The sequence below is a fragment of the Cyprinodon tularosa genome, unplaced genomic scaffold (genome assembly GCF_016077235.1).
Source record: "Cyprinodon tularosa strain WSP-4 unplaced genomic scaffold, ASM1607723v1 ctg1413, whole genome shotgun sequence".
Taxonomy (NCBI): domain Eukaryota; kingdom Metazoa; phylum Chordata; class Actinopteri; order Cyprinodontiformes; family Cyprinodontidae; genus Cyprinodon; species Cyprinodon tularosa.
In genome coordinates, this window is record NW_024038236.1 from 46,134 (window position 1) to 71,156 (window position 25,023).

The following is a 25,023-nucleotide window of genomic DNA, read 5'->3' on the forward strand; positions in this document are numbered from 1 at the left end:
CCTGTTTTCCAGTGTAGTCCTGTTTCTCTGACTTTGACTGGCTGGATGTGCTCTCTTCCTCCTCTGACAAGGGAGTTGGCCCGGACTCTGCCTGGATGTGTGTTTCCTAGATGGGGCCGCCTTTTACGCTTGCCCACGGACTTTGATAGACATTTCAACAGCCTCAGTGTTTAAAGAAGATGTGGGAGTTAGTAGGAGAGTTACAGTCAGTTGGACAGAGTTTGGAAATATTTTTATAGATTAATAGAAAAATAACCAATCTAATATTAAATAAATAATTGAACTTTATTGATCTCACATTGGAGAAATTTACCTCTGCATTCAACCTATTCCCTTGGGGAGCAGTGGGCTGCCGTCGTGTGGCACCCGGGGAGCAGTGTGGGGTTAAGGGTCAAAATAAAAATAAAAACGGCTGACTGTGTCATTGTATCATAAAGACAGACACCATATAAAAGTTTATAATTTATGAATAAGCATCACAAACATCATTGATGAATTCATTCAGTGCTCCAGACACCAAAGCCATAGTGTCAGAATCAAACTGCATGTTTTACATTTATTGTCCACTTGATGGCACAATAGAGCAAATTAAGCTTCTTGAGGCTTTGACACATGAACAAAGCAATTGGATAGAAGGCTTCAGTGCTTTCTGAAGCTTCATCTCCAGTCAGAACCAATCAGATACCTACAGCTGTGACGCAAGTTTTTTTTTTTTTTTTTAAAGTAAAGCTCTCTCAGAAGCCTGTTTGAAAGATATACTCTCATTCAGGATATAATAAAATGCATGATTAAAAAAAATATCTGCTGCAATGGGCTGTTAAGGCTACAGGAAAGCACTGTTGCATTATGGGTGATAATGGAATAGTGCTTATAATGAAGCTAACTCCTGCATGATGTGATTGGTCTTGTTACTTTTTACTATATAAATGTTGTTTATCAAATACAGATCAGTGTGGCTTTATACAACATGAAACAAAACATGGGAGGTATGATCAAGGACTAGGATGTTTCACTCTGAAACGATTGATCAGTAAAGTGAACTTACTGTAGCCCATGCCTTGGATGAAATATTTGAAAGCCTCAGTGAGTTTAGCGGGCTGCAGAGATGAAAAAAAAAAACATCAGAAAAACTGTAAAATATAAAAACAACAGTTATGTTAAAAAATAAAGTTATTCAGAGGAGATTTATTAACAAAGTAAAATCAGCTATTTCACAAAAAAATAAAATAAATTCACTTCTGCTGCAGAAATCAGATAAAAGGATAAAACCAGAAATAAGGGGCAAATCCTGTAAATGTTTTGGTCTCAGCTGGATTGTTTATGTCTCAGCTGGATTTAAAGTAGAGCAGGGAGAGATCAGATCAAGCTTTTAAACCTGAGTGTAATAGAAGTGAAAAGATCCTAGGAATTATAAAACACAGCAGGACATCTATTTATGGAGGTTATACTACTGTGTAGATCTACTGCAGATGAAGCATCGTATTTCAGCGTTCTTTGGCTGAGCTCCCAGTATTAACCCAAACTTTGTCAATTTAAATGAGTTGTTTCTTGTTTACCTATTTAACTTATTCATTTTTTTGTTGTGATTTTTCTGTGATTTTCAAGATGGAAGTGAACATTTGTTAGATTTTGGTTCTAGTTCTCATGTACTTAAACATGTGATCCACATGGTAAGGGACATGAGAACCAGAGATGGAAAAAAAAACCCTTTTAACTCTTTCTGTCTCTCTAGCTGCTGTCTATAGAATACATTTAGCCTAGATGACAGGGAATAAAACAACCATCCCAGAATGCACTGCAGTCTGACATCTGTGCTCAATCCATATTATTGGTCGGATTTTAGAATAATTTGATAGAAAACTAGAAGCTCTAAATCAGTAAAAGACACTTAGGTAGGAAAAATACCAATATATTGTTATGTTAAATCATAGACGTTCACAAACTAAATTAATTCCAGGTTCTAAATCTAAAGGATAAAATAATCATATCAAACCCATATTTTTGTGGTAAATATGTTCAAATATTTTTCTAACTTAACAGTAAATGCTACAAAATCCCAGTTATTCAGGTGTATGTAACTGATATAAGGTCATTAAAGTATGGCAGAGCTGCTAAAAGGATTGTTTTACCTTTTCTTGTGGAATAAATATTTTTACTAAAAAGGATCAAATGAAATGGTTAGAGGAGGGGGGGATTATTTAGCACAAAATCAGGGATGTTTTTTTTCTGAACTGTTACAATGACAGGCAGGCAATTCTAGACGGTAATCTAAAAAAGTTCATCCATGATGTGTTTTAATGTTCTTGTTTTTCCTATATCTCTTCTGGTAGCTATGGAGCTTTATAATTTTTATTTATTTTTTTTTTTTGGACAAACATGCTGCTGTAGCAGTTGTATGAATGGGGTGGCCCAGATGACAAAAAAAAAATCACATTCTACTCGAGTTGAGGGGGGATTAGGAGGGATGGCATCCCCCCTTCTTAAAAAAAAAATCTTTAAAATCATCCCCCTTCTTAATTGACCATCCCCCCAAACCATCCTCTGTGACATTTTATTACTGAATGTGTAAATTTCTATTATATATTGACAGTAGTGGTAATAATATTGCCCTTTTAAACATTTGGCAGGCTGTGCGTTTACGAGTAGTCTGATCAAACTACGGTCGCCCAGAGGTCACACAAGAAGTTATTTTTGACATCATTGGCGCAAACAGCGGAGCAGGTGATGGTGTTCTAAACAGCATCACGGCCAAGCGGCAAAGACAACGCGATTTAAGGGAGTTCGTTTTAAAGAAGGTAAAAACTAACGCTTCAGGTAAGTCAAGAGTCAGAAGACATTATCTTTTCTAAGCTCACCATTGTGTCACAAAATATTTATAAGTCCTAATGTCTGGACATAGTGATAGCATGCAAACCTAGATAAACTAGTTTGAAGCGCAAACAGTTTTCTGTTTGCGTTAGCAGAATTTAACTAGAACCATTTTAACTATGTTAAATTCTGCTAACTAGGGCTGTTCGGGTGAGGTGGGGGGGTATACAGAGGTCGATGGATTTCACTCAGTCTGCATTTTTTTACATCTTTGCAAAGAGAGAACAAGACATCATACAGCCCTTATTGCACGGTAATCAGCCCTGTTCTGATCTAGCTAGAGTTTGTCTTCCTTACTTACAATGATGGAAATGCTGAAGGTTGTGTCCGTGTCAAACACATCTCTACAAAAAACAAATAGAAGAAGAAAGACTCTAAATGTTTTGAGAACTTTCTAATATTATGGCCAAAACTCAAAATAGGATAAACAGCCCCTCTCTCTTAGACTTGTTGTGGCCTTGGAGCTCTGAGTCCGAATGAATAAAACTCAGCACTCATAAATCTGTATACATATACCTACATGAATATATGTAAGAGGGAATTAATAGGAGATAAAATTTTTCCAACCACAAGGCAAAGGTAAAATATACTCTCTTTATTTTTATACAATTGTGCTTCTGGCACTACAGGATTCAGAGCCTCGTCATGAACTTCACAGGACGTCACTGCCATCAAATGAGGAGAGTGTGGTCTTTCAAAGATTTCAGGAAACTGTAAAAACTTTGAACCACACTATGGTGGCATCTGTAATGATTTATGCAGAGGACTTAATTATTTATTTGTTTATTTGTCAGATACAGTACACATTAATGAACATTTCTAAAAATGTGTCACTATTAGCTATGAAGCTAGTTTTCAACTGCTGTCCCTGGGCAAGGTGTATAATGCCAACAATAATTATAACAAAAAATATAAAAGATAGAAAAAAGAAATAATAAGTAGGCTAAATACTTCCAAAGGCAGATCTTATGGTTCAAACAGAGACATTGGCAAAAATATGTACAGATGTTTTGTTGAAGGAGTGGCAACATCAAGGGGAACTTATTTTACTTTTTTTTTTTTAAATCATAACTAAGCTCCTTATTTCTTACAGCCATTTAAATCACATTCTAACAAAAATTGCAGCAGAATCCTTTAAAACTGATGAAAACTTTTGTTTTATAAAATACAAATAAACCAAATTTGTAAAAAAGAAAAAAAAAACAACATGGAAAAACTAAATAAGTCTTTAAAGCCACATGAACACACTTATCTCTTTATCAAAGTTGAAAATCTAAAATACATAACAGATTATGAATTAGCCAAAATCTGAAGCATCCAACCTCTAATGCAGCAAAGATATTATTACATTACATGATTTTTCTTTCTCCTTATGTACTGCTTTATCCAGCTATATATATAAGAAATAATAGAACTCAATTACTGTGACGATAATACAAGAAAAAAATAAGTTTATAATGAAACATCTCACACCTTGTCAAAGCAAGCTTTTCAAAAAGCAAGAAATTATTAAAACACATAGAAAACATTGAACAAAATCTTTTGCTCACTTTAAAATGAAAAAAATGATAACCTGTGTGAAAAAATAGCTAAACTTTTTGCTTGCAATACAATTGATGTAGCTGCAATGATGTTGAAGCATTTCAGTATTTACAAAAGAAATAACCCTAAATTTCCTATTTTATTTATTTTTAGGAATGCAAGTTCAATGCAACCAGGCTTTCTTGTTTTGTGGCAGAATCAATCAGTAAAACTCCAGTCAGACTTCTTGGTTAAAACAACAGTTGTTCAGATATTTTCCCTGTTCAGGCTCTGGACACAGTCCCAAAGAAAGGTGGGGGTAAACCGATTTGATAACCGCTAAGAAACAACATTAGACACACAATGTTTAAGTTTCATGTAAACATGAAAGCTAAGCATGGGGAAATACATTTCTTGAGAATAGAAACTAAGTTTCTACAACTACCAACATGTTTTTTTTCATTTCCTCCTAAATTTATTCATGATGGATGTTTGTTTTTGAATGTGAAACTAAATCTGAATCAACAACTGAAAACAGTGAAATAAAGTCTTTGATGCTTAATGACAAAAGCTGCTGGAGAGAAGGAAAACTCTCAGATGACTGGACTTCATCCTGGTGCCGCTGATACTACTGTCATGGTAGGTTCTGAGGAGCCAAAGGATCTGAACCCAGATCAAAGATGTTTAGGTCTAGACAGGACCTGATTGAACAACAGAACCAAACAAAGGTTTTTAAAGGAAAAATGTAGAAACAGCTCCTGAATCAGTGTCAAACAGCAAAATCATCTCTTCTACAAACTATTGATCCTGATTACTTCCAGATTTAGTGAACTCACCCCTCTAGAAAAAATGTTCCAGGTTAGTCTGACCCTGCAGTCACATCCTGTTGTTCTTGACCTGAAATTATAATTTTGTCATTGAGTTCATTGTTTATCACAGTTACTGTATAATTCCATGCTTCCAGCAGCTATTTGATTATTAACATTTATACTGAACCATTTCCAGAGTTTCCAGACCCTCTGATTGTTTCATAGAGACCAAGATCTCCTACAGGAAAGTGGAAATCACACAGTTAAACTAATCTGCCTTAATGTCAGTGATACTGATGTAAACAGAACATTAGAACCATCTCTTTACATCTATTTCACACATGTTACCTCAATCCTGCTATTATTGTTTGAATTATTAGATGCCTCAGTCAGAACAAGAGACAGAAAATCTCTAAAGCAATAAAATATCATTCTTCTTTAGGGAAGCTGCTGAGTTATATTTGAATCTAGTTGGATACATCTGTAATTAGCTTGATGGTTATTACTGCTTCCTAACATTTATTTTGGGTGATTTAACAGTGAAACAGAAAAAAATAGGATCAGAACTAAATAAATAGGAGCTTCAACAATACTTTATAATAGTTTGAATGGGTTAAAAGTTAGAAATATTCTTATCTATGTTGGTCTGTGGCTAATTAAGCTAAATAAGACTAGACTGAAATAAATTCACAGCAATATTATAGCATTCACATTGAGATTTACTCTTCTATAAATGCAGTCTTCAATAAGAAAATAAAATCATTTGATCATAGAAGTTTGAATGAATGCATTCTGATTTTTTTCTTAACTGTTAATTTCCCAAGTCAACACAAAGGTCATTAGTAGTGTTAAAGATAAAATGATAAAAATATAATGGGAATATAATCTATATTCCATATTTGTGGAACCATTCAGAGAAAAGTGACAGACTGACCATGGAGGAGAGAGGAGTACACTTGCTGCTGATGGTCATCCTGGATGACAGTCTGTGCTGTTCTGATACCTTTTACAGAAAAAAAAAAAACATTATTTTAATTTTCTTCCAAATAAAGAAAGTAACTCAGGTATAACCCTACAGCAGTGGTGGACGAAGTACTCCACAGTAGTACTTTTAGTCACAGTAATACTTAGTAGTACCAAGTATTCAAAGATCCAAATGAAAATTTCTAACTTTACATTTCTGTGTTATTTTCAGAATCATTTCTTAAGAACTTTTAACTTTCAGAAACTACCTGATGTATTGATGCCTAGAACCACTCTGCTACAAATTCTACACCACCTGTAAAGAACTTCAGCATAAAAAGAACACAAAATTTAAGAACATCTATTATGATCATTATTTCTTATTTACAAAAAAAACTCAATCCTCACAATTTTACTATGGAAAGGAGGGTTATGGTTGATTCTATTACCACCAAGAAACAGAAACTCTGATTTGAGAACTCGTCCTACTGAAGAACTTGGCCACATGGCAACAACTAACGCCATAAAAACGTTATAAACTACAAGTAATATCAGCCCTGAGTTTCTCACATTTATGGAATTTCATGCTAATCTAAATCATTGGTGTCCATATTCAGTCTTAAGGGCTGCTCGCTTTCATGTTCAAATTGCATTTCAAGAAAGAAAAACGGGAACAACGGATTACAAAGCTAAGCTGAGCCAAAAGGAACAAGTAACTAACAGCTTCCTAGAAATGGACTGAAGTAGAAAGTATAATATTTGCCTTTGAAATGTAGTGGAGGGAAAGTTATAAACTCACCCTAAAAATTATTCAAGTAAAGATACTCAAAAAAAAGTACTTAAGTACAGTAATCAAGTAAATTTACTTTGTTACTTTCTAAAACGGCCCTACAGTGCTGTGATGTATCTGATAACTTAGACCAGATGCAGCATTCAGTCAATAACTGATATCCAACAAATCATTCAAATAAAACTTTAATCTTATTTCTATGTGGTTTGACTGCTGTATTCTTTAAACTTCCTTAACACAAAATTCAGGTCATTCAGCTGAGAGGATGGAGAGAATAAGGAGAGAAAGAATCTCCATAGAGGTGTGAAGGCAACAGGTTGGTCTGATATTTGGTGGAAGTGAAGGAACAGCCACATAATACCAAGTGATTGATTTTTGAATATCATTTATATTAAAAAACTTGTATTATAAAAAAAATATAATTGAAGCAGGCAGACATGAGGTGGTTGATGGTATCTGCTATAGAGGAGAGCAGTGAGGACATCAGGAAGGAAGAATGAAACTAGTGAGGCCACAGAAAGATTTAGTTCCTCCTCAGTGTTCTGAGGAAGAAAAGACACTGCTGGGCCTTTTTAATAACCTGGGGGGTGTTCACAGTCCAGCTCAGGGCCTCTGAGATGTTCAATGAGATCTATAGGTGGCAATAATGGCCCTAAATGTTGTTTTCCAGTTTGAAGAAGATACTCAGCTTGATTACTGCAGCACTTCAAGTCTAGAATCAACTGAATGTAAAACATGTTGCTGCAAACATGGAGACCAAAGCTAACTGTAGCTACAACAGACCTGCTTCAGGTTCAGAGCCACAGTTAGTAACTCTACATCTGAGCTCACTGCTTCCTTTCACCTAAATACTTATTTGTAGAGTTAGTTTTAAAACTAAAATGTAATTTAATAGAAATACTTTTTCTTTTCAAGCTAATTATAAATGTTCTAAAGACTCAGATTATCATTATTCAGTCACTTCCATCCACTAAGTTTAGGTGTTGCTGTTTCAGTTTAGTCCACATGGGGGAGTGCTCTGTTTGGAGAATGAAAGAGTGAAACATTAGATATTACAATATTAGAGTCTGACCTTTGGAGCGTCTGAACCGACACACCAGCAGAGGCAGAATTATCAGAACGATTCCAATCACTGGTCTAATGACCCACATCACATGAAATGAAGAACTTCCAGCTGCTGAAAATAAGGAGAAAATAACTCCAAACAATATCAATATTATTATGAATCCAATCATTGATTCTTTCAGCTCTGCTCACCTTTTACTGCCATCCAGCTCTGTGGTGAAGCTTTTCCTGAATGTTCACACTTGTAGAAGCCTTCGTCTGACTGAGACACTGCAGAGATCTTCAGCTCCCCTCTGCTGTCATTTTGGACCAGTTTGTCATTGTGATAGAAAAACACATTGGAAAGTGTATTTTGTCCTCTGAGTCTGCAGCTCAGAGTAACAGAAGCTCCCTCAGTCACAGGATGGACGGGGCTCACCAGGAGAACATCTCCATCTGGAAAACAGTCAGAATGTATGGAGGACCAACTCTGCCATATTTTTAAAAATAAATACTTGATCATTTATTTATTTATGTATTTATTTTTAAATATGGCAGAGTTGGTCCTCCTTAGTTCTATTCCTTGGCTTCGGTTTAATGCAGAGGTCACTGATTAGCGGACCGAGAACAGGTGTTATGCTGAAAAGTGCATCCCTGTCAAGATATGCATCCCCAGTCGAGGGAGCGCGCCTTGCTCTGTACAACTGTGACTATGGACGAGGAAAACAGATTAAAATATGACCAATGGAGCAACTTGTTGTTATATTAATGATATAAAAAAGTTTAAATATTTGTCTCCTGGGAAAAAAAAATTGTGGTTATTTAGCAGATTCATTTACAAAAGTACGGGTGTTATGAACAACATTAAAACCAAAGATTTTGTCCGAGGTACACAGCACAGCGTTCACAGACCAGTATGATGCATTCACGAGCATCAGATAGCTACGGTGCATTCAGGAGCATGGGACATTTCATACTTTCAAGGAAAGAGACATAAATGGAACAGAACTTAACTCATACAATAATGTATTTATTCAGAAACAGTGTGGGCTTTCTTATGATACTGAATGCTCTATAATTGTATCTGTTATTTTTTGATTATGTACATCTGCTAGCTTTTTATTCTAAAAATCTATATTACAGCAGCAAATGATCAGTTTTTCAACAGCCTGTTTAAAAGGTCCGAATGAGGCTTCAGATCATGCAGCAACAATATTGCTGTCATTGTTTTACAGGCAGAATTTGAATTTGCTGACCCTTGTCCTTTAACTACTGATGGATATACAGGAATACAGTCATATAAGTGTCAACTCCTCTGAGATAGCACGGGATGCAATTTTTGGCAATTTCTTTTTAAGTTTTTTTTTTTTAAATGTATAACATGAATGCATAAATAACTCATTATATTTCAGTGTTAAATTCTGTTTAAAGTAACAGATCATTAAAAATGTCTCCGGACCTTTACTGGTTGATGATTTTCTTTATTTGGACCCCGCTGATTTTTAATTGCTTTCACCTGGTTTAATGCTTATTAATATTTATTTTAGATCATGTGTGCCATCCATTGTAGATCATTGGCACCATCCACATGTTGGGATCCAGAGGCTTGCCCACCAGAGGGTGCCGATGATCCCTTCCTGGTGGTTTGTACTTCTGTTGGGATCTGGGGTGCTGTCTACCTTCCTCCACCAGAGGGCGTATTGGATCTCCTGAAGCTGGAGCTGACTTCACCAGCTGCTCCTCATCTGCTCATCAGGAGACCAGTACTTAAGTGGGCTGTGGACGACACTCCAGTGCCAGAGTGTTTTGCCAGCTATGGTTAGCAAGCCTGAGCCAACCTGCCTGCCTGAATCTATACTCCCTGATAACCTGAACCTAACCTGTTTTTGTCCTCTCTGCTTCCAGGAAGAACCTGTCTGAAACCTGAAACTCTGGAAGAGTTTCTCTGTCTGAAACCAGTCTGTCTGATTACTGAAGAACCCTGGAGGTCAGAAACTCTGGAGGAGTTTCTCTGTCTGAAACCAGTCTGTCTGATCACAGAAGAACCCTGGAGAATCAAACCTGTCAGATATTTGCATGCCCGCCCTCAGAAGAAACTGAAAGAGAAGCTCAGAACCGAATCAGCAAAGTCACAAACCAAGTTCAGCCTCCACCTAGCCCTCAGCCTGCCATCAGCCTCTGGACCCTCCTGGTTTCCCCCTCTGCCGCTCTGCTCAAACCTCTGAACAGGTACAAACCTGCACTCACTCAACCAGCAAAATTACCTGGGCTTCTGCTAACCATTCTGTCCCCCTCTGCAGTGAAAATCAGTCGTGACCAGTCCTGGACCAGATAATCCCCAGAACCAGTTCTGTATTCAAACTTGTGTGTTTAAATAAACCTTTGAACTTTTTCCCCTGTCTCAGAGTGTGTTCTGTATTTGGGCTTGTAACACAACCCAAACAAGACACCACATCCAGTGAAAACTAGTGTAATTGGATGAGTCATATAATGCAAACACTCATTGGTTTGCTAAAGGAAATCATCAGAAGCAAGCAGGTGTTCTTTAAACTGTAAACATGAATTGTCTATGCCATGCTACAATGTTGGATTCAGAAAAAGATGTTGAAATGTCTGAAATGTCGGACACAAGCGAGAGCGTATCGGGAGATGGAGACCAACAAGACCTCCCTCATCCTTGGCCCTATCTCAAAGAATTTTTAGAAATAGTTGAAAAATTGAGCTTCAATTCATATAGTGGCGTCTGGCTGTTTTTTTTAAAGGTTACTTTATACTTTTATACTTTAAGTAGTTTTTGGAGCACATACTTTTTCACTTTTACTTGAGTAAAGAGGTCAAGTTGATACTTCAACTTTTACCAGAGTGTTTTTAAACTGCAGTATCTATACTTCTACTTAAGTAACAAATGTCTTCACTTTTGACACCACTGCATGTTAAAAAGATAAGATAAGAAAATACAGATTTATTTAATCATGATTCCAGAATGTTTTCTTTATGAAAAAAAATCTATTTTTATTTCAAAGTTTGGATGTAAATAGATATGTGACCTTTGACCCTATGACAACATCTAAACTCATTTAGCTTTAACATTTTTAGAAACTGACCTGTCCAGGGTGGACCCCGCCTCTCGCCCCTTGACAGCTGGAGATAAGCACCAGCTCCCCTCGTGACCCCACTTGGGATTAAGCGTGTTAGAAGATGGATGGATGGATAGATTTTTAGAAACTTGAATTTTTAAAAGGCTCATTTTAAATTAAATCTCCACATTAAGAAGATAAAAATCTCTGTTTCTACTTAGATAATAATTAATATCTCAGACTCTTCTAGAAGAGAGATTTAATTTATTGTTTCTGAATCACAGAGCAGTGAATTTCATGTAGTAATCAAGCTGCTAAAATAAATGAAAGAAACAAACATAATAACATACCGACTGCAGTGATGTTGACTGAGCTGCTGAACTCTCCTGATCCAGACTCACACCAGAGCACTTCTGTCTGGAAACTAGATTCATATGGTTTTTCTAGTTCAAAGCTACAGGATCCATTCATTGTCTCCCAGTCCAGGCAGGCATGAATGAACCACCGGCGACCATCATTGTCAGCCCTCCACACTCTGGAATGAGTAAAGGTTCCTCTACAGTTCACTGTTACAGACTCATTGGTGAAGTGTTGCTCTCTGTCAGGACTCACTGAGACAGACACAGCTGGATGAGCATCTGGAAACCCACATGGAAAAAACAATCAACATGAACAAGAGAAGAAAAAATCTCATTAATTCAAATTCTTTTTTCAGATTACAACATTTTATAATGTTTTGCAATAAATTTCTTCTCATAAAGAAGATAAGATTATTATTTTTGATTTTGTTTCCACACTACTAATCTCATCAGTGTTTTCCTTCACAGTCAGACTTTCCCACTAACCTAAAGAGTCTTTATCCGCATATTTAAAGTTGATCATGAAACTAATAATACTGCAAGTATTAATAGTGAATTCATTTTACAGCGTTCACAGTGGTTAGCCCATCATCCTCTCCTTTATTTCTTCCCTTTCCAAACACTTTATTTATTTATTTCTTATTCTGAGATAAACTCAAACCAATGGATGAAGTTCTGGTTGATAAACCTGATTTTCACTTAGAGATTCAAGGATTCATCAAGTTTGTTTAAATAATTTACTTGTCAACCTGATTTGATCCAATCTGTGAAGTAAACACTTTAAACATGAAATCAGTGGGACGTGAGGTTGGTAAATATCCTGAAATGAAGGTGATCCCTAAACACATGATCATTGGTAGAAAAAAACTCTGACCTGCAGACCAGACAAACTTTGGTTTACTGTAATCAGTAAAATTCTCTTGGTTTCCTCTTCCAGCTCTACATGCATATCCTGCTGTGTGTCTCTGTCCATGAATGATGAAGGAGTCCTCTACAGTCCCATTGATGCTGTCAGCCAGCAGCTCATATCTGTAGTCCTTCTGTGATCGATCAGGAACAGCTTTATACCAGTAGAACCTCCATCCTGTAGATGGAGGATTAACCTTACAGCTCAGATTAACTGAGGCTCCAGGACTCAGCCATGATGGAGACACAGTCAGGGAAACCCATGTTCCTGTTGGACAAAGAAATATTTTTCTAATAGTAAAGACACGTGACCTACTTGAAGTGATTTAGATCTGAACAAAATCCTTAGAGTTGAAATATAGATGCTACTATTAAAAAATACAGACAATTAAACCTCTCTATTATCTATATATAATCTCTATTGTTATCAAACTGACTGTTATATAGTTCATAACTACTAAACAGAACAATAGGCAAATAAGTTGCTGAAATTGTTAACTTCATAAAAATAGTAAAAGAAAATAAAAGTAAAGAGAAAACCTCCAGGACTCAGGAGAAAACAACATGGAAATAAACGTACTAGTGATGTTGACGGCATTGCTGAACTCTCCTGATGCAGACTCACACCAGTAAACAGCTTTAGGCACCCAGTAATTTTTTAAGGTGCAAACAGATCCAGTCATTGTCTCCCAGAAGGAGCAATAAGTTGAACGTAAACCATAATCGTATATTATCTCCTCACTCTCCACTCAGCAGAGCTTCCTTCACAGATCAGCTGGACTTCATCAAAAGGTGAATGTATCTCTCTGTCAGGACTCACAGTGAGAGACGCTGCTGGATTAGAATCTAAAATATAAGAAAAAAAAAGGGAAATGATACAATTTCTTTTTTGGTTGTTTAATGGATTTATTTTTCCTTTCATCAGATCATTTCACAGATGTGAATGAAGGAGCATTGGTGTATCTTCAATCCTGAGAATCTAAGAACTCAAGCTATGAAATTAGTCACACATTTTCTTTCAAATAGCAATTAAATATATTTTCACTTTTTCTGGAACTTGCTAATATATTTCCAGCCTCCATGTTTTTTTTTCAAACTTTTTTATTTAAATTGTTTTGATGAATGAGAGCAAGATTTTCACAACTGTCTTTAATAATATTCTTTTGCTGATAAAAAATAATCAGAGATATTAAGATAACAGACTGAATTACATAAAATCCGTTAATTTAAACAGAATCTCACTGACCTGCAGACCAGACAAACTTTGGTTCACTGTAATCAGTTAAATTCTCTTGGTTTCCTCTTCCAGCTCTACATGCATATCCTGCTGTGTGTCTCTGTCCATGAATGATGAAGGAGTCCTCTACAGTCCCATTGATGCTGTCAGCCAGCAGCTCATATCTGTAGTCCTTCTGTGATCGATCAGGAACAGCTTTATACCAGTAGAACCTCCATCCTGTAGATGGAGGATCAACCTTACAGCTCAGATTAACTGAGGCTCCAGGACTCAGCCATGATGGAGACACAGTCAGGGAAACCCTTGGTTCTGTTTAGAGAACCAAAGAAATAGTTTATTTTTCCAATAGTAAAGACACGTAACCTAGTTTTTTTCTGTATTAACCCTCTTAGACAGAATATAATAAAACACTAAAATGTTTTGTTTCTATTTTAAAGATAATCATCTATTTTCCTCAAAGGCTGAAGAAAGAGCAGATCTGTTTTATGAATTTCTATCTTTCTGGGATCCAAACAGCCCTTACACTCAACAATCCCACTTCACTAAGGAAACCTATGACTGTTTTCTCCAGCTATTAATGAAATATAAATAAAACACAATAGAAAGGACCTTGAGAGAAATTAGCTAAAGCTTGTAGTAGAAATCATTTAGATGGTATCATGATGAAAGGATATCAGGTAAAAATAGTGAATTTAGATTTTAAATCATCAGTGATGAAGTTAAACCTTTGGTGATGACTTCCAAATGGACAATGACCTTAATCACTTAGCAGATAAAATAAATCTGATCATCTTTTCTGAAAGAAACAGGAAATGTTTAGAGTCACTTCATTTCAAGAAAATATATATCTGCATCTTTTCCTCCATTGATTTTACATAAATGTCTGATTTCATCTGGACAATAAAGATAATTATAATCTAACAACCTTCCACTCTTTTTTTTCTCTGGTCCATCTTTATAGTTTTGATGATCCAAAGGCAACAGAATAAATCAAAAATCAAAGTTTACATCTATTGATGATCATCAGAGTATTTCACTGTAGTCAGTGATTCTGAGGCTCAGACTCTCATCAAATCAATTCTACCACCATCATCTCAATAAATGGGATATAGGTAGAGGAAAGAGATGTCTGAGTTTCTCTGCTGAAAATGTTACTTGTGTGACATGATGATGCAGAAGCAGAAGACGAGAATCATGAATGAATCAAATGAAGAATTCAGACAAGCTTCTCAGCTCCAGTAATCAGTAAAGAGAGAAGAATGTTCTATTACCCGGATTGTTTCCACAGCAGAGGAGGAAACTGAGACCTGAAAAAAGAAGGAAGGACATTCTGTGAGATGTTAGCAAAAGGAAACAAAACCACAGTAAAGAAACACATCATAAATCTACTGCTGCATCTCTCCTTTACTTATGGAGTTAAAGCCCAAGTTTGAACTTTATCTTTTAAATGTATTTTACATTCAGTAAAGTGGGTCAAATGGAGCATCTACACTCACCAGCCACCTTATTAGGTACACCTGTCCAACTGTTAACACTTAATTTCTAAGCAGCCAATCACATGGCGGCAACTCAGTGCATTTAGGCATGTAGACATGGTCAAGACAATCTCCTGCAGTTCAAACCAAGCATCAGTATGGGGAAGAAAGGTGATTTGAGTGACTTTGAACCTGGCATGATTGTTGGTGCCAGAAGGGCTGGTCTGAGTATTTCAGAAACTGCTGATCTACTGGGATTTTCACGCACAACCATCTCTAGGGTTTACAGAGAATGGTCCGAAAAAGAAAAAAACATCCAGTGAGCGGCAGTTCTGTGGGCGGAAATGCCTTGTTGATGCCAGAGGTCAGAGGAGAATTGCCAGACTGGTTCGAGCTGATAGAAGGGCAACAGTGACTCAAATAACCACCCGTTACAACCAAGGTGGGCAGAAGAGCATCTCTGAACGCACAGTACGTCAAACTTTGAGGCAGATGGGCTACAGCAGCAGACCACACCGGGTGCCACTCCTTTCAGCTAAGAACAGGAAACTGAGGCTACAATTTGCACAAGCTCATCGAAATTGGACAATAGAAGATTGGAAAAACGTTGCCTGGTCTGATGAGTCTCGATTTCTGCTGCGACATTCGGATGGTAGGGTCAGAATTTGGCGTCTACAACATGAAAGCATAGATCCATCCTGCCTTGTATCAATGGTTCAGGCTGGTGGTGGTGGTGTCATGGTGTGGGGAATATTTTCTTGGCACTCTTTGGGCCCCTTGGTACCAATTGAGCATCGTTGCAACGCCACAGCCTACCTGAGTATTGTTGCTGACCATGTCCATCCCTTTATGACCACAATGTACCCAACTTTTGATGGCTACTTTCAGCAGGATAATGCGCCATGTCATAAAGCTGGAATCATCTCAGACTGGTTTCTTGAACATGACAATGAGTTCACTGTACTCAAATGGCCTCCACAGTCACCAGATCTCAATCCAATAGAGCATCTTTGGGATGTGGTGGAACGGGAGATTCACATCATGGATGTGCAGCAGACAAATCTGTGGCAACTGTGTGATGCCATCATGTCAATATGGACCAAACTCCCTGAGGAATGCTTCCAGCACCTTGTTGAATGTATTCCACGAAGAATTGAGGCAGTTCTGAAGGCAAAAGGGGGTCCAACCCGTTACTAGCATGGGGTACCTAATAAAGTGGCCGGTGAGTGTATGTAATCTGTCTGTGATCCCATCACTTTTGCCCAGGTTCCTGCAGAGAGAGGAGCCTGTTTTTCTTTGAATGTCCAATGAGTCTTGGCCAGTATCTGAAGCTCACAGCCACAAATCAAGGTTTTTCCGTTTTAAGTGCTTGAATTTGAATGAGCAAGTCAACCACTGTTGGGATCTGGAGGCTTTGTCCACTTTCTCCACCAGAGGGCGCACAAGATCTCCTGAGGGCATGAGCTGACTGCAACACCTGTCTTCCATCTGCTCATCAGGAAGTCCTATTTGAGGAGGAGGCTAACACTTCCCTGCCAGAGTGTTTGCCAGTAATGGTACCAGCAAAGCCTGAGCCAGCCTCTCAGATCTGTTTTCCCTGATTTTGTGAACCTGCCTGAACCTGTTTCTCTCTGCTTCACAGATCCAGTCCTGTCACAAAACCTGAAATCCTGGAGAATATCTGTCTGGAATCTGCCTGCCTGCACCCAGTTCAGCCTCTGCCTTTGCCCTGAGTCCTCTGCCTGCCTGCACTCAGTTTAGCCTCCGCCCTCAGCCCTTTGTCTGCCGACTAGCCTCTAGACCCTCAAGGTTCCCCCCCTGCTGATCAGTTCCACCTCGGAGCAGATATTTTCTCCTACATCTGTAAACTGCAGTTTCCCTGGGACTCCTCTAACTTCTCTGTCCTCCTCAGTGGTGATCCTGCCGTGACCAGTCTGACCAGCCTAGTTCCAGTTCACATTTTTGTAAATATTTGTAAATAACCTTTAAACTTTTCCCTGCCTCTGAGAGTGTTTCTGCATGTGGGTTAGACACCTAAACCCCAACATGACAACCACACTTTATTACATTTTAGATGTTGATGTCCTTTCTGTGTTTAGGCCCTTGTTGACCTCTATATGACCTATTTTCCTCATGAACTTCATATTGCGTATGTACAGAATGTCTGACCTTCACAAATCAAGATTGAAATCCCTAGAAAATCATTAAATTATCTCAGCTGCAGTTTCAGTGACTGAAGTTCTGGCAGCAAAGTTTACTATGAAGAGGCTCTGAGTCTGATCTAAGGTGAGGAAGCAGAGAGCAGTTTGGAACAGCAGGTGTCAGAGTCGTACAGCATGGAGGAAAACTCAGATTACAGCCCTTCTGTTGATGATGTCAAAAAAATTATGTCCTCAGTTGTTCCTCATTTCCTGATTATGAAATAGAACCAATATAACAGTGGATTCAGACAACAAGAGCCACAAGACTGGCTGCTTTCTATGCATATATATCAACATTTCACATCTTCCTACCTCCATACATTGAAATATATCATTCAAATGTGGGATCAGTAGGTTCTGAAGCTGTTCAATGTTGGAATTGTAGTGAGAAACTCAATATATTAATTCTTCCTGTTGTATAATTTTTATATGATCAACTACATCAATTAGGATTACACATTCTCTATCAAGTGGTTCATGGTTTTTTGTTTAGAATTTAAACTGCAGGTTTCCCCCACTTGAAAAGGCAGCTTGCTTCCATTCCAGAGATTGTACAGGATTTAACTCTGAACACCAAAGTTGATTCTTTCCTTTTTTGTCTTTTATTTGAAAGTTCAATCAACAATAGTAGCATTGATAGTAGTAGTAGCAGTAGGTGAAAAACCTTTAAACATGAAAACAGAAACAATGATTAACATCCTTTAAATAACAAAATTATTCCTGAAACAAAAAATAAGACTTAAACTCAAAATCAAACATATTCAAAGCATTATTCAGTGATAACTTTTTACATTCTAGTATTAATTTACTTTCTCTAATACATTTTTGAATAATTCCTCTTTTTTAAATAATATTTTAACATTTCATTCTCAATATTCACACAATTTGTGGCTCAGTGGCTCCTTCTCTTTGGAACAAACTTTCCTGCAGTGAATTCACCCAGGCACCATCATAGTGCTCATTGCTGCCCACTGAGTGAACCCCTCTGTTCGAAATCCTGGGACGCGTCTTTAGAAGGCAAGATTCGAAGGACGATTATGTCATAGCTCGACGCCAAGGTCTGGTCCGATTCCAAGACTCCTCGTTATGCGGCCTTAAAATGCATCCTTCTTTTTTCCCGATTTGAAGGACGGGTCAGATGTATCCTTGGTATCCTTGGTTAACCCAGGATTCATCGCGAGACCAAGCAAGCCGTGATTTCCTCCTTGATCAGAGGAAAGGTTACTTGGCGCTGAACAGCGGTGAAAAATGGAAGTTCAGTTTAATATAATACATGTCTGTGAATAGTTGCGTCTGAAATTAATGAAAATAGTTGTTTTAATGGCTATTGAGTCAGATAAGCGGCGGTACTGTTTGATTTATCGAAAGGTTTTTAACTGTTAATGTGTAAATGGGTTTGGCTGTAATTTAAGGACAGATTCTAATATATCTGATAGGATTTTAATTTTTTATTGCTGTTTTGCACAATATGCTTAACTAAGTATTTTTTGTTGTTGAATATTAGAGATTTTTCAGATATATTTTTTATACATACATTGTTTAGATTTACTTATATATTTCGACCCATTTTATTGTTGGGATCTGGAGCTGTACCACCTTTCTCCAGCAGAGTGCGCCGTGGATCCTCTGAGCTGAGCCCTCAACACACCTGTGGCGCATCTCGTCATCAGAGGATCCTCCAGCATATAACCTGCCTTCAGACCTTGCCTCAACGCCGTGTTGATCCAGTTTGGTTAGCACCTGAGCCTAGCATCTCCAGTGAATCATTGTTATCTCAGATTAGATTGGATTCTAATACCTCCTTGTCTCTGCTTTCAGGAATCCTGTTTCCCTTGTAAGCTCTGGATGAGCTTAACCTGCCGAGCCTGCCCTCTGAGCCAAACCTGAAGACTCTACTCTGGATTCCCATGCAGCTCTTGGCTAAGAGCTGGAAACCAAAACCCAAGGTCTGCCCTCAAGTCAGAAGTAAGACGCTGAAGCGGTTATTGGACTCTGCTGAACTAAACAGTCTCTGGACCCAACAGTTCCTCTCTCAAAGCAAAACCCGGATTAATCAAGGTATCCATCTGAAACTCTCAAACTCAAGATCTTCAGTCCTTAAGCTAACTGAACTGTTATCCTCACAGACTCCAGTGAACCAGCCCCCAGGCCAGAACCCGTTCCTGTGTTTATTCCATGTGCTTGCAAACCAATAAACATTGTTAAACTTTTAATCTGTCTCCGTGGTGTTCTGCATACTGGGCTTTTCTGAAAACCCATCATGACATTTATAGAATAGATTATTGAAAATGGTCACAAAAACCTTAGAAATTATGGCAGCAATTCACACAGCTAAAAGTAGAACTTTTCTCAGCAACTGTCTTAGCTCTACAAAATTATCAAAAACAGTTCATCCAAACAAGTTATATGACCTCTGTGTTTGTAACCTCATGGTAATAGGCTCATACTTGTAGTGTCCTAAACAGTAGCTCCCCTATATTCTAATTTATTATCTTTATTATATTGTGTAGTTCGATGTGTGTGTGTATATATATATACATATATATATATATATATATATATTAGGGCTGCAACTAACAATTATTTTAAAAATCGATGAATCGGCCGATTATTTTTTCGATTAATCGATGAATCGGACAAAAATTTTTTTTTATATTAACCTCTTTATTCCAAAATAAACAAGTACAGGTTGCTCATTAACTGTACTGGTGCAATATGAAAAATAAATGTTTGTGTAAAAACTACGCAAACTTACATGAGAAATGTAGCTGTACATCCACAAAATATAGGCTACTTTGTTTCATAAAGCGCAAAAAGAGACAGGCATTTTTGTTTTTTAAAGCCCCTAAGGGGTTCAAACAATAGGTCCCCCCATTTCAACAAATGAGTTTTTTTAGACTAGAAGAGTTCTGCCTTTTAAGACAGGAAAGTATAGCAGTTAAAGTTGCTGCTTGAGAAAATACTGAACCATAGAGATAAAAATAGCCCTGTGATTCAAATTATAAATTGTATTTGGAATAAAAATGAGAGAACTAGGGGTGGTAAAAAAAAACACATCCTCCAAAGACAGATATTTACATGGGAATGTGGCAGAAAATTAATTGACATATTACTGATCTTGCTGGATTTTGTTCTGCTTTACTTCCATAAATTGCAGGATCTTCTTTTCTTTATCTTTGCCAGAAGATTTAAACTTTAAAAGCCTTGCCCTCATAATTTGCAAGTTAATTTATTTATAAAGAAAATATAAACGCTGCTTAAACAAATTTAAATGAAATTAAAAGTAAAATAAGTAGCCAACCTTATCACTGTCTGTAACCTACTAACAAGGTAAGGAAAGCATCAGATGAGCTACCTGAGAAACTAACGTTACGTTTCCCCTCTTTAAAATAAAACAAACATGGTTACTCATCCTGCTGATCAGCTCTCTTCACTGCCATTGAAGGCTCCAACGTGTTTTCTTTTCAGGTGCTGCGTCATAACAGTGGTGCTTCCGTGCCATGTTCATTTGTTTTTACAAAAGTTGCATGTTACGACTTTTTTCACTTTACAAAGCGCCGGCTATTTTAATTATTGTGATCAATTTGCGCCGTCAATCCCGGCGCATGCGCGCTTCATTTGCAGTCTGGACGCTGAGGGTAAACTCCTCACTAAAATCCTGCGGCTCTGACTGCCGCGCTGAGAGGGATTCCTGTGGGAGAGGGAGAAAGGCGTTGGGATGTGGGAGGCGCCCCACGGCAGGCAAAAGCCGCCAGTGACACCGTAAAAAGTCGCCAGATTAGTCGCTAGTTGCTTTTTTGAAAAATAGTCGCTGGAGGGGTCTGAAAAGTCGCTGAGTTGGCAACACTGCAACTGCGGAGCTGACTCGCTCCGCCATATTTTTTTTTCTTCCCCCGGTTGACGGGGGCGGCGGATGACGCATTAATCGCGCGACACAACTAATCGATGATTAAATTCGTTGCCAACGCTTTTAAAAGTCGATTTTTATCGATTTTATCGATTCGTTCAGTTTTAAAGCGTTATTAACACGTTAACTGCTTTAGAGTATAACGCCGACATTTTTTTAACGCACGTTAATCGCGCATTAAAACAAACGCACCATGCGCTTTTGTTCTTTATTTTTCCGCAGCACTCGCTGTACTGTTTGTTTTACCCTCAGCGCTTTCCGTAGCTTCAGGAACGCTAAGTTTTGGGAGAGACCGCAGCATAACAGACCCGTGCTTGGAATGAGCAAAAATGGCCAGCAGACAAGGTATCCTGAATGATAAGTTTCATTTTAAAGTTATCCCAGAAGGCTGTCTTGACAAAACCTGAGTCCTATGTCTATGTTGTCCAGAAGAAACGAGCGTCTCACTGGCTTAGTGCCAACAAGACAAAGAAATAAATTAAGTCATGTGGAATGCACTGCTGCTGCAATTCCAGTTCAGACCAAAGGAGTATTAAAGCATTTTGAAAATGTTCTACATGTAAAATGTTATGTTGTTGAGATGACTGCAAAGCCCAGTTATTGTAAATTCGTTTGATTTATTTATTATTTTGTGAGTAACTTCATTTTATTTGAATTAAGTCTGAATTTCATAACGGAATGTGCACTTTATTTTAACAGTACATCTTTATTTTTGTCCTATGTTTGAGAAAAAACTTAATTTTATGGAGTTCTTTGAAGTACTGTTTACTATTCTGTAGGTTAGTAATTTTTTTTTACAATTTTTGTATAATTATTGGCCGGAATTTAAACCAGGATATTTTTATTCTAGTTTTTTAAAAGTGCTTTAAAAAAATAATAATTAAAAAAACTTATTGTATAAGCAAGTTTTTTTTACATTATTGCACATTTGCATTTTTTAAAATGCCCAAATAAAATAAAAAGATAAAATATGCGGTTAATTTGCGATTAATCTTGATTTAACTGTTGATATTATGCGATTAATCGCGATTAAAATTTTTAATAGTTTGACAGCACTAATATATATATATATAACTTCAACTTGAACATGTAACAAAAGTAATTTCCCTCTGGGATTATTAAAGTATTTCTGATTCTGATTGAAAGCAGCAGCTATTTTGAGCCATGAGTTTATCATGTCTCCAGAGGAGGGATATTGATGAGTATAGTACAATAAATATTTAATCCAACTGCAGGATTAAATAACTACTTTAAAATCCTTTTGTTTCCCCAAAGGAAGGCCTGAAGCCTGGAGACCGAGTGCTGATTAAAATCATCAAGGGGAAAACAAGGGGCAGCTCCTAGGTGTGAAGGACCCTACATTTTGCAAGTAGCAACCCCCACCCCTGTGAAGAGATCCAGGAAAGAGAGACTTGAATCCACCAGAGTCATTGTAAGCTGATTAAAGACTTTCCCCAACAGGAAGCCCAGTTACCTTCACAGGAACCCCACGACTAAGGTAGGGATCTGTGGTGAAGCCCAGCTACAAAGGGGTTAAGCAATTTAGAGCTTTTCATCTCAGCGCTGGTGAAGAAACCAACCTAACCCAATCCTGTAGAGTCCTGGTTAGTGGGTGCCTCCTTGGAGGGACTGGTGAAGATGGGAAAACTAAAGTGGCTCTGCTGCCTGATGGTGACCATTGGACTGGTGCTCTTATGGACACAAATTGACCGGCAGAAACAAAGGAAAACCAGAATGGTTTTTGATGGATACACACCAAGTCATCCCTACAGTGCCAAGATGTGGTGGCAGCATTCCAAGCGTGTTGCTGAAGGTTTGAACAAAACAGACTGTTCACACCTCCGGTGCAAGTCCAGCACCATGGACAAGTTGGTTCACCATGGGATCATGGTGGCAGGTGCTGATGAAGATAGCTTTACCATTTGTAGGATTGTTACTATATTTTTCCTTTGTATTTGTTGCTTAATACCAGGCCTCCAGTCAATGATTCAGAGAATGATAGGATCCACTTTAATCCAGTATTCCGCTGTAACTTATTTTCAAAACCGCCAAGATGCTGATAAAGATAACGATGATTTGCAATTGTGTAATATGTTATACGGATAATGATCGCTTCCTCGGGAAGGATCGGGTAGGAATTTTCCCTCTATTGGAGAGGTTTTGCCTACTCAAGGGACAGATTTTTTGAAGCTTTTTACATTCTTGACAAATCTTACATTTTTGCTTAAGTTTTACATTTTAATCCTTTTCATATTTTTGGGTTTTACATATTGATCTTTCATTTGAATTCCATATCTGCGATGCATTTATGATGTATGTAGTAAAATTATTTTCAGAAGTGCTACATGCTAATGTTTATATGTACAACAGGAGGGAAATGTCAGGTTTATTCAATGATGATTATAAAGTTAATGTATTAGCATATGGAACATTGAAGAAATTAGATGCTTATTTCTGTTTACTGCAAACTGTCATGCAACAGTGGTAGAAAACTGCTGATATTTGTGCAAGGCTAATCACATTTATCAGGAGACCACTCTATTCTGTGATTCAATCAGAGGAGCATTTTGTCCTATAACCTGATCAATTGCCTTGTCAGAAGAACACTGTTCTGTAACCCACCCCATGTGTTATGATCTGCTAATAAAAAGGCTTCTGCTGAGGAAACCCACCAGAGAGCAGATGTGGCTGAACGTGGCTCTCTCCCTCTGCAGAGGCCAAAAATCAATATTATGTGCGGACTCAGTTTCTTTTTAATAAACCTACAATTTTGAACGTAACAGTAGACCTGTTCAAATTCACAGCCAAAACACTTCTGGTATCGTTATTTTAACAGACTTCGAAGGATCCAGACTAGGTAGACCACGTCCTTGGATGATGCAGCCCAGGATTTCGAACAGAGCCAATATCTCACAACTGAGCCCTTAATTATCTTCACCTGGAGTCTGCTATCTCCAGGTTGGGAGACACTCTCCCCTATACTCAGTCAGAGGAGGGCGGGGCATGAATTCAGCTCAAAATTCTCAGTAAATGAAAAGGTCCAAAAATCTTATCATAAAGGCATTCCTGACATGTCCAAGGTTTCCATGACCAAAGCGAAGTTATCAAATTTGAACAGTGTTTCAAAGCAGCAGTTTTCTGTACTTGAGACTTTGAAGATGATCTATTATCTCCACAATCCGAAGGAAAAATTGATGTACTTACACAATAAGCCCAGCACACAGAGGAAAGTGCGACCCATCTTTAAATCCTGCAATAAAATGGTTCAGCTGCTGTGTGGCTCCACAGATATGGTTCTACTTGATCACATGACAACGGCTGAAACTGCAGAATATGAACAGAAAATGTGGAAAAAAAAGAGTATCTATGATTCTTGTTTATCAGCTGATCTGCCTGTGGTGTTTTCAAATATCATAGCATTAAAAAAAAAAGTTCCTCTGCATGAAGTGTGCATGTTATCGGTCCTCAGAGCCTTTTCACAATTTTTCGCGATTCCTTTCTTTGGAACCTGCATCTATTCTGTAAAATAAGTGTTGCAGACCTTTTAAACTGTTTTAACTCCACTTACTCTGATATTTTAGACTTGCTTCACTGCAAAACAACATCTTAGCTCTAGTTGAATAGAATCACTTCCTCCCTCAGACATCAGTGAAAAATGGCTGAAAGTGGAAAAAGGACAAACCTTATGCCTCTTTGTTGCTTTTGTTGGGATACATATTGCCACAATGGAGCCCAAATCAATTGGATGAACCATTATAGACCATCCCCCTTTCCTTTTACACAAAGAGAACAAAAGATGCTCTGAAAAGTTCTGGAACTTCCGTTCAAAGGGACTGTCAGCTAATGCATGGACCAATCAGCTCAAG

The 25,023-nt window shown here is 37.7% G+C and overlaps 1 protein-coding gene across 1 annotated transcript; it reads right to left on the reverse strand.

Moving 5' to 3' along the window:
* Positions 1 to 5,248: 5,248 nt before the first annotated feature.
* On the reverse strand, positions 5,249 to 24,459 carry LOC119779031. Its single transcript, XM_038278532.1, has 9 exons — positions 24,362 to 24,459; positions 14,846 to 14,881; positions 12,306 to 12,605; positions 11,423 to 11,710; positions 8,209 to 8,451; positions 8,024 to 8,128; positions 6,133 to 6,201; positions 5,386 to 5,436; positions 5,249 to 5,286 (listed from the first exon to the last, which is right to left on the reverse strand). The coding sequence occupies exons 1-9, from the start codon at positions 24,396 to 24,398 to the stop codon at positions 5,249 to 5,251; spliced, it is 1,167 nt and encodes a 388-aa protein (XP_038134460.1). The 5' UTR covers positions 24,399 to 24,459.
* Between the last annotated feature and the right edge of the window lie 564 nt (positions 24,460 to 25,023).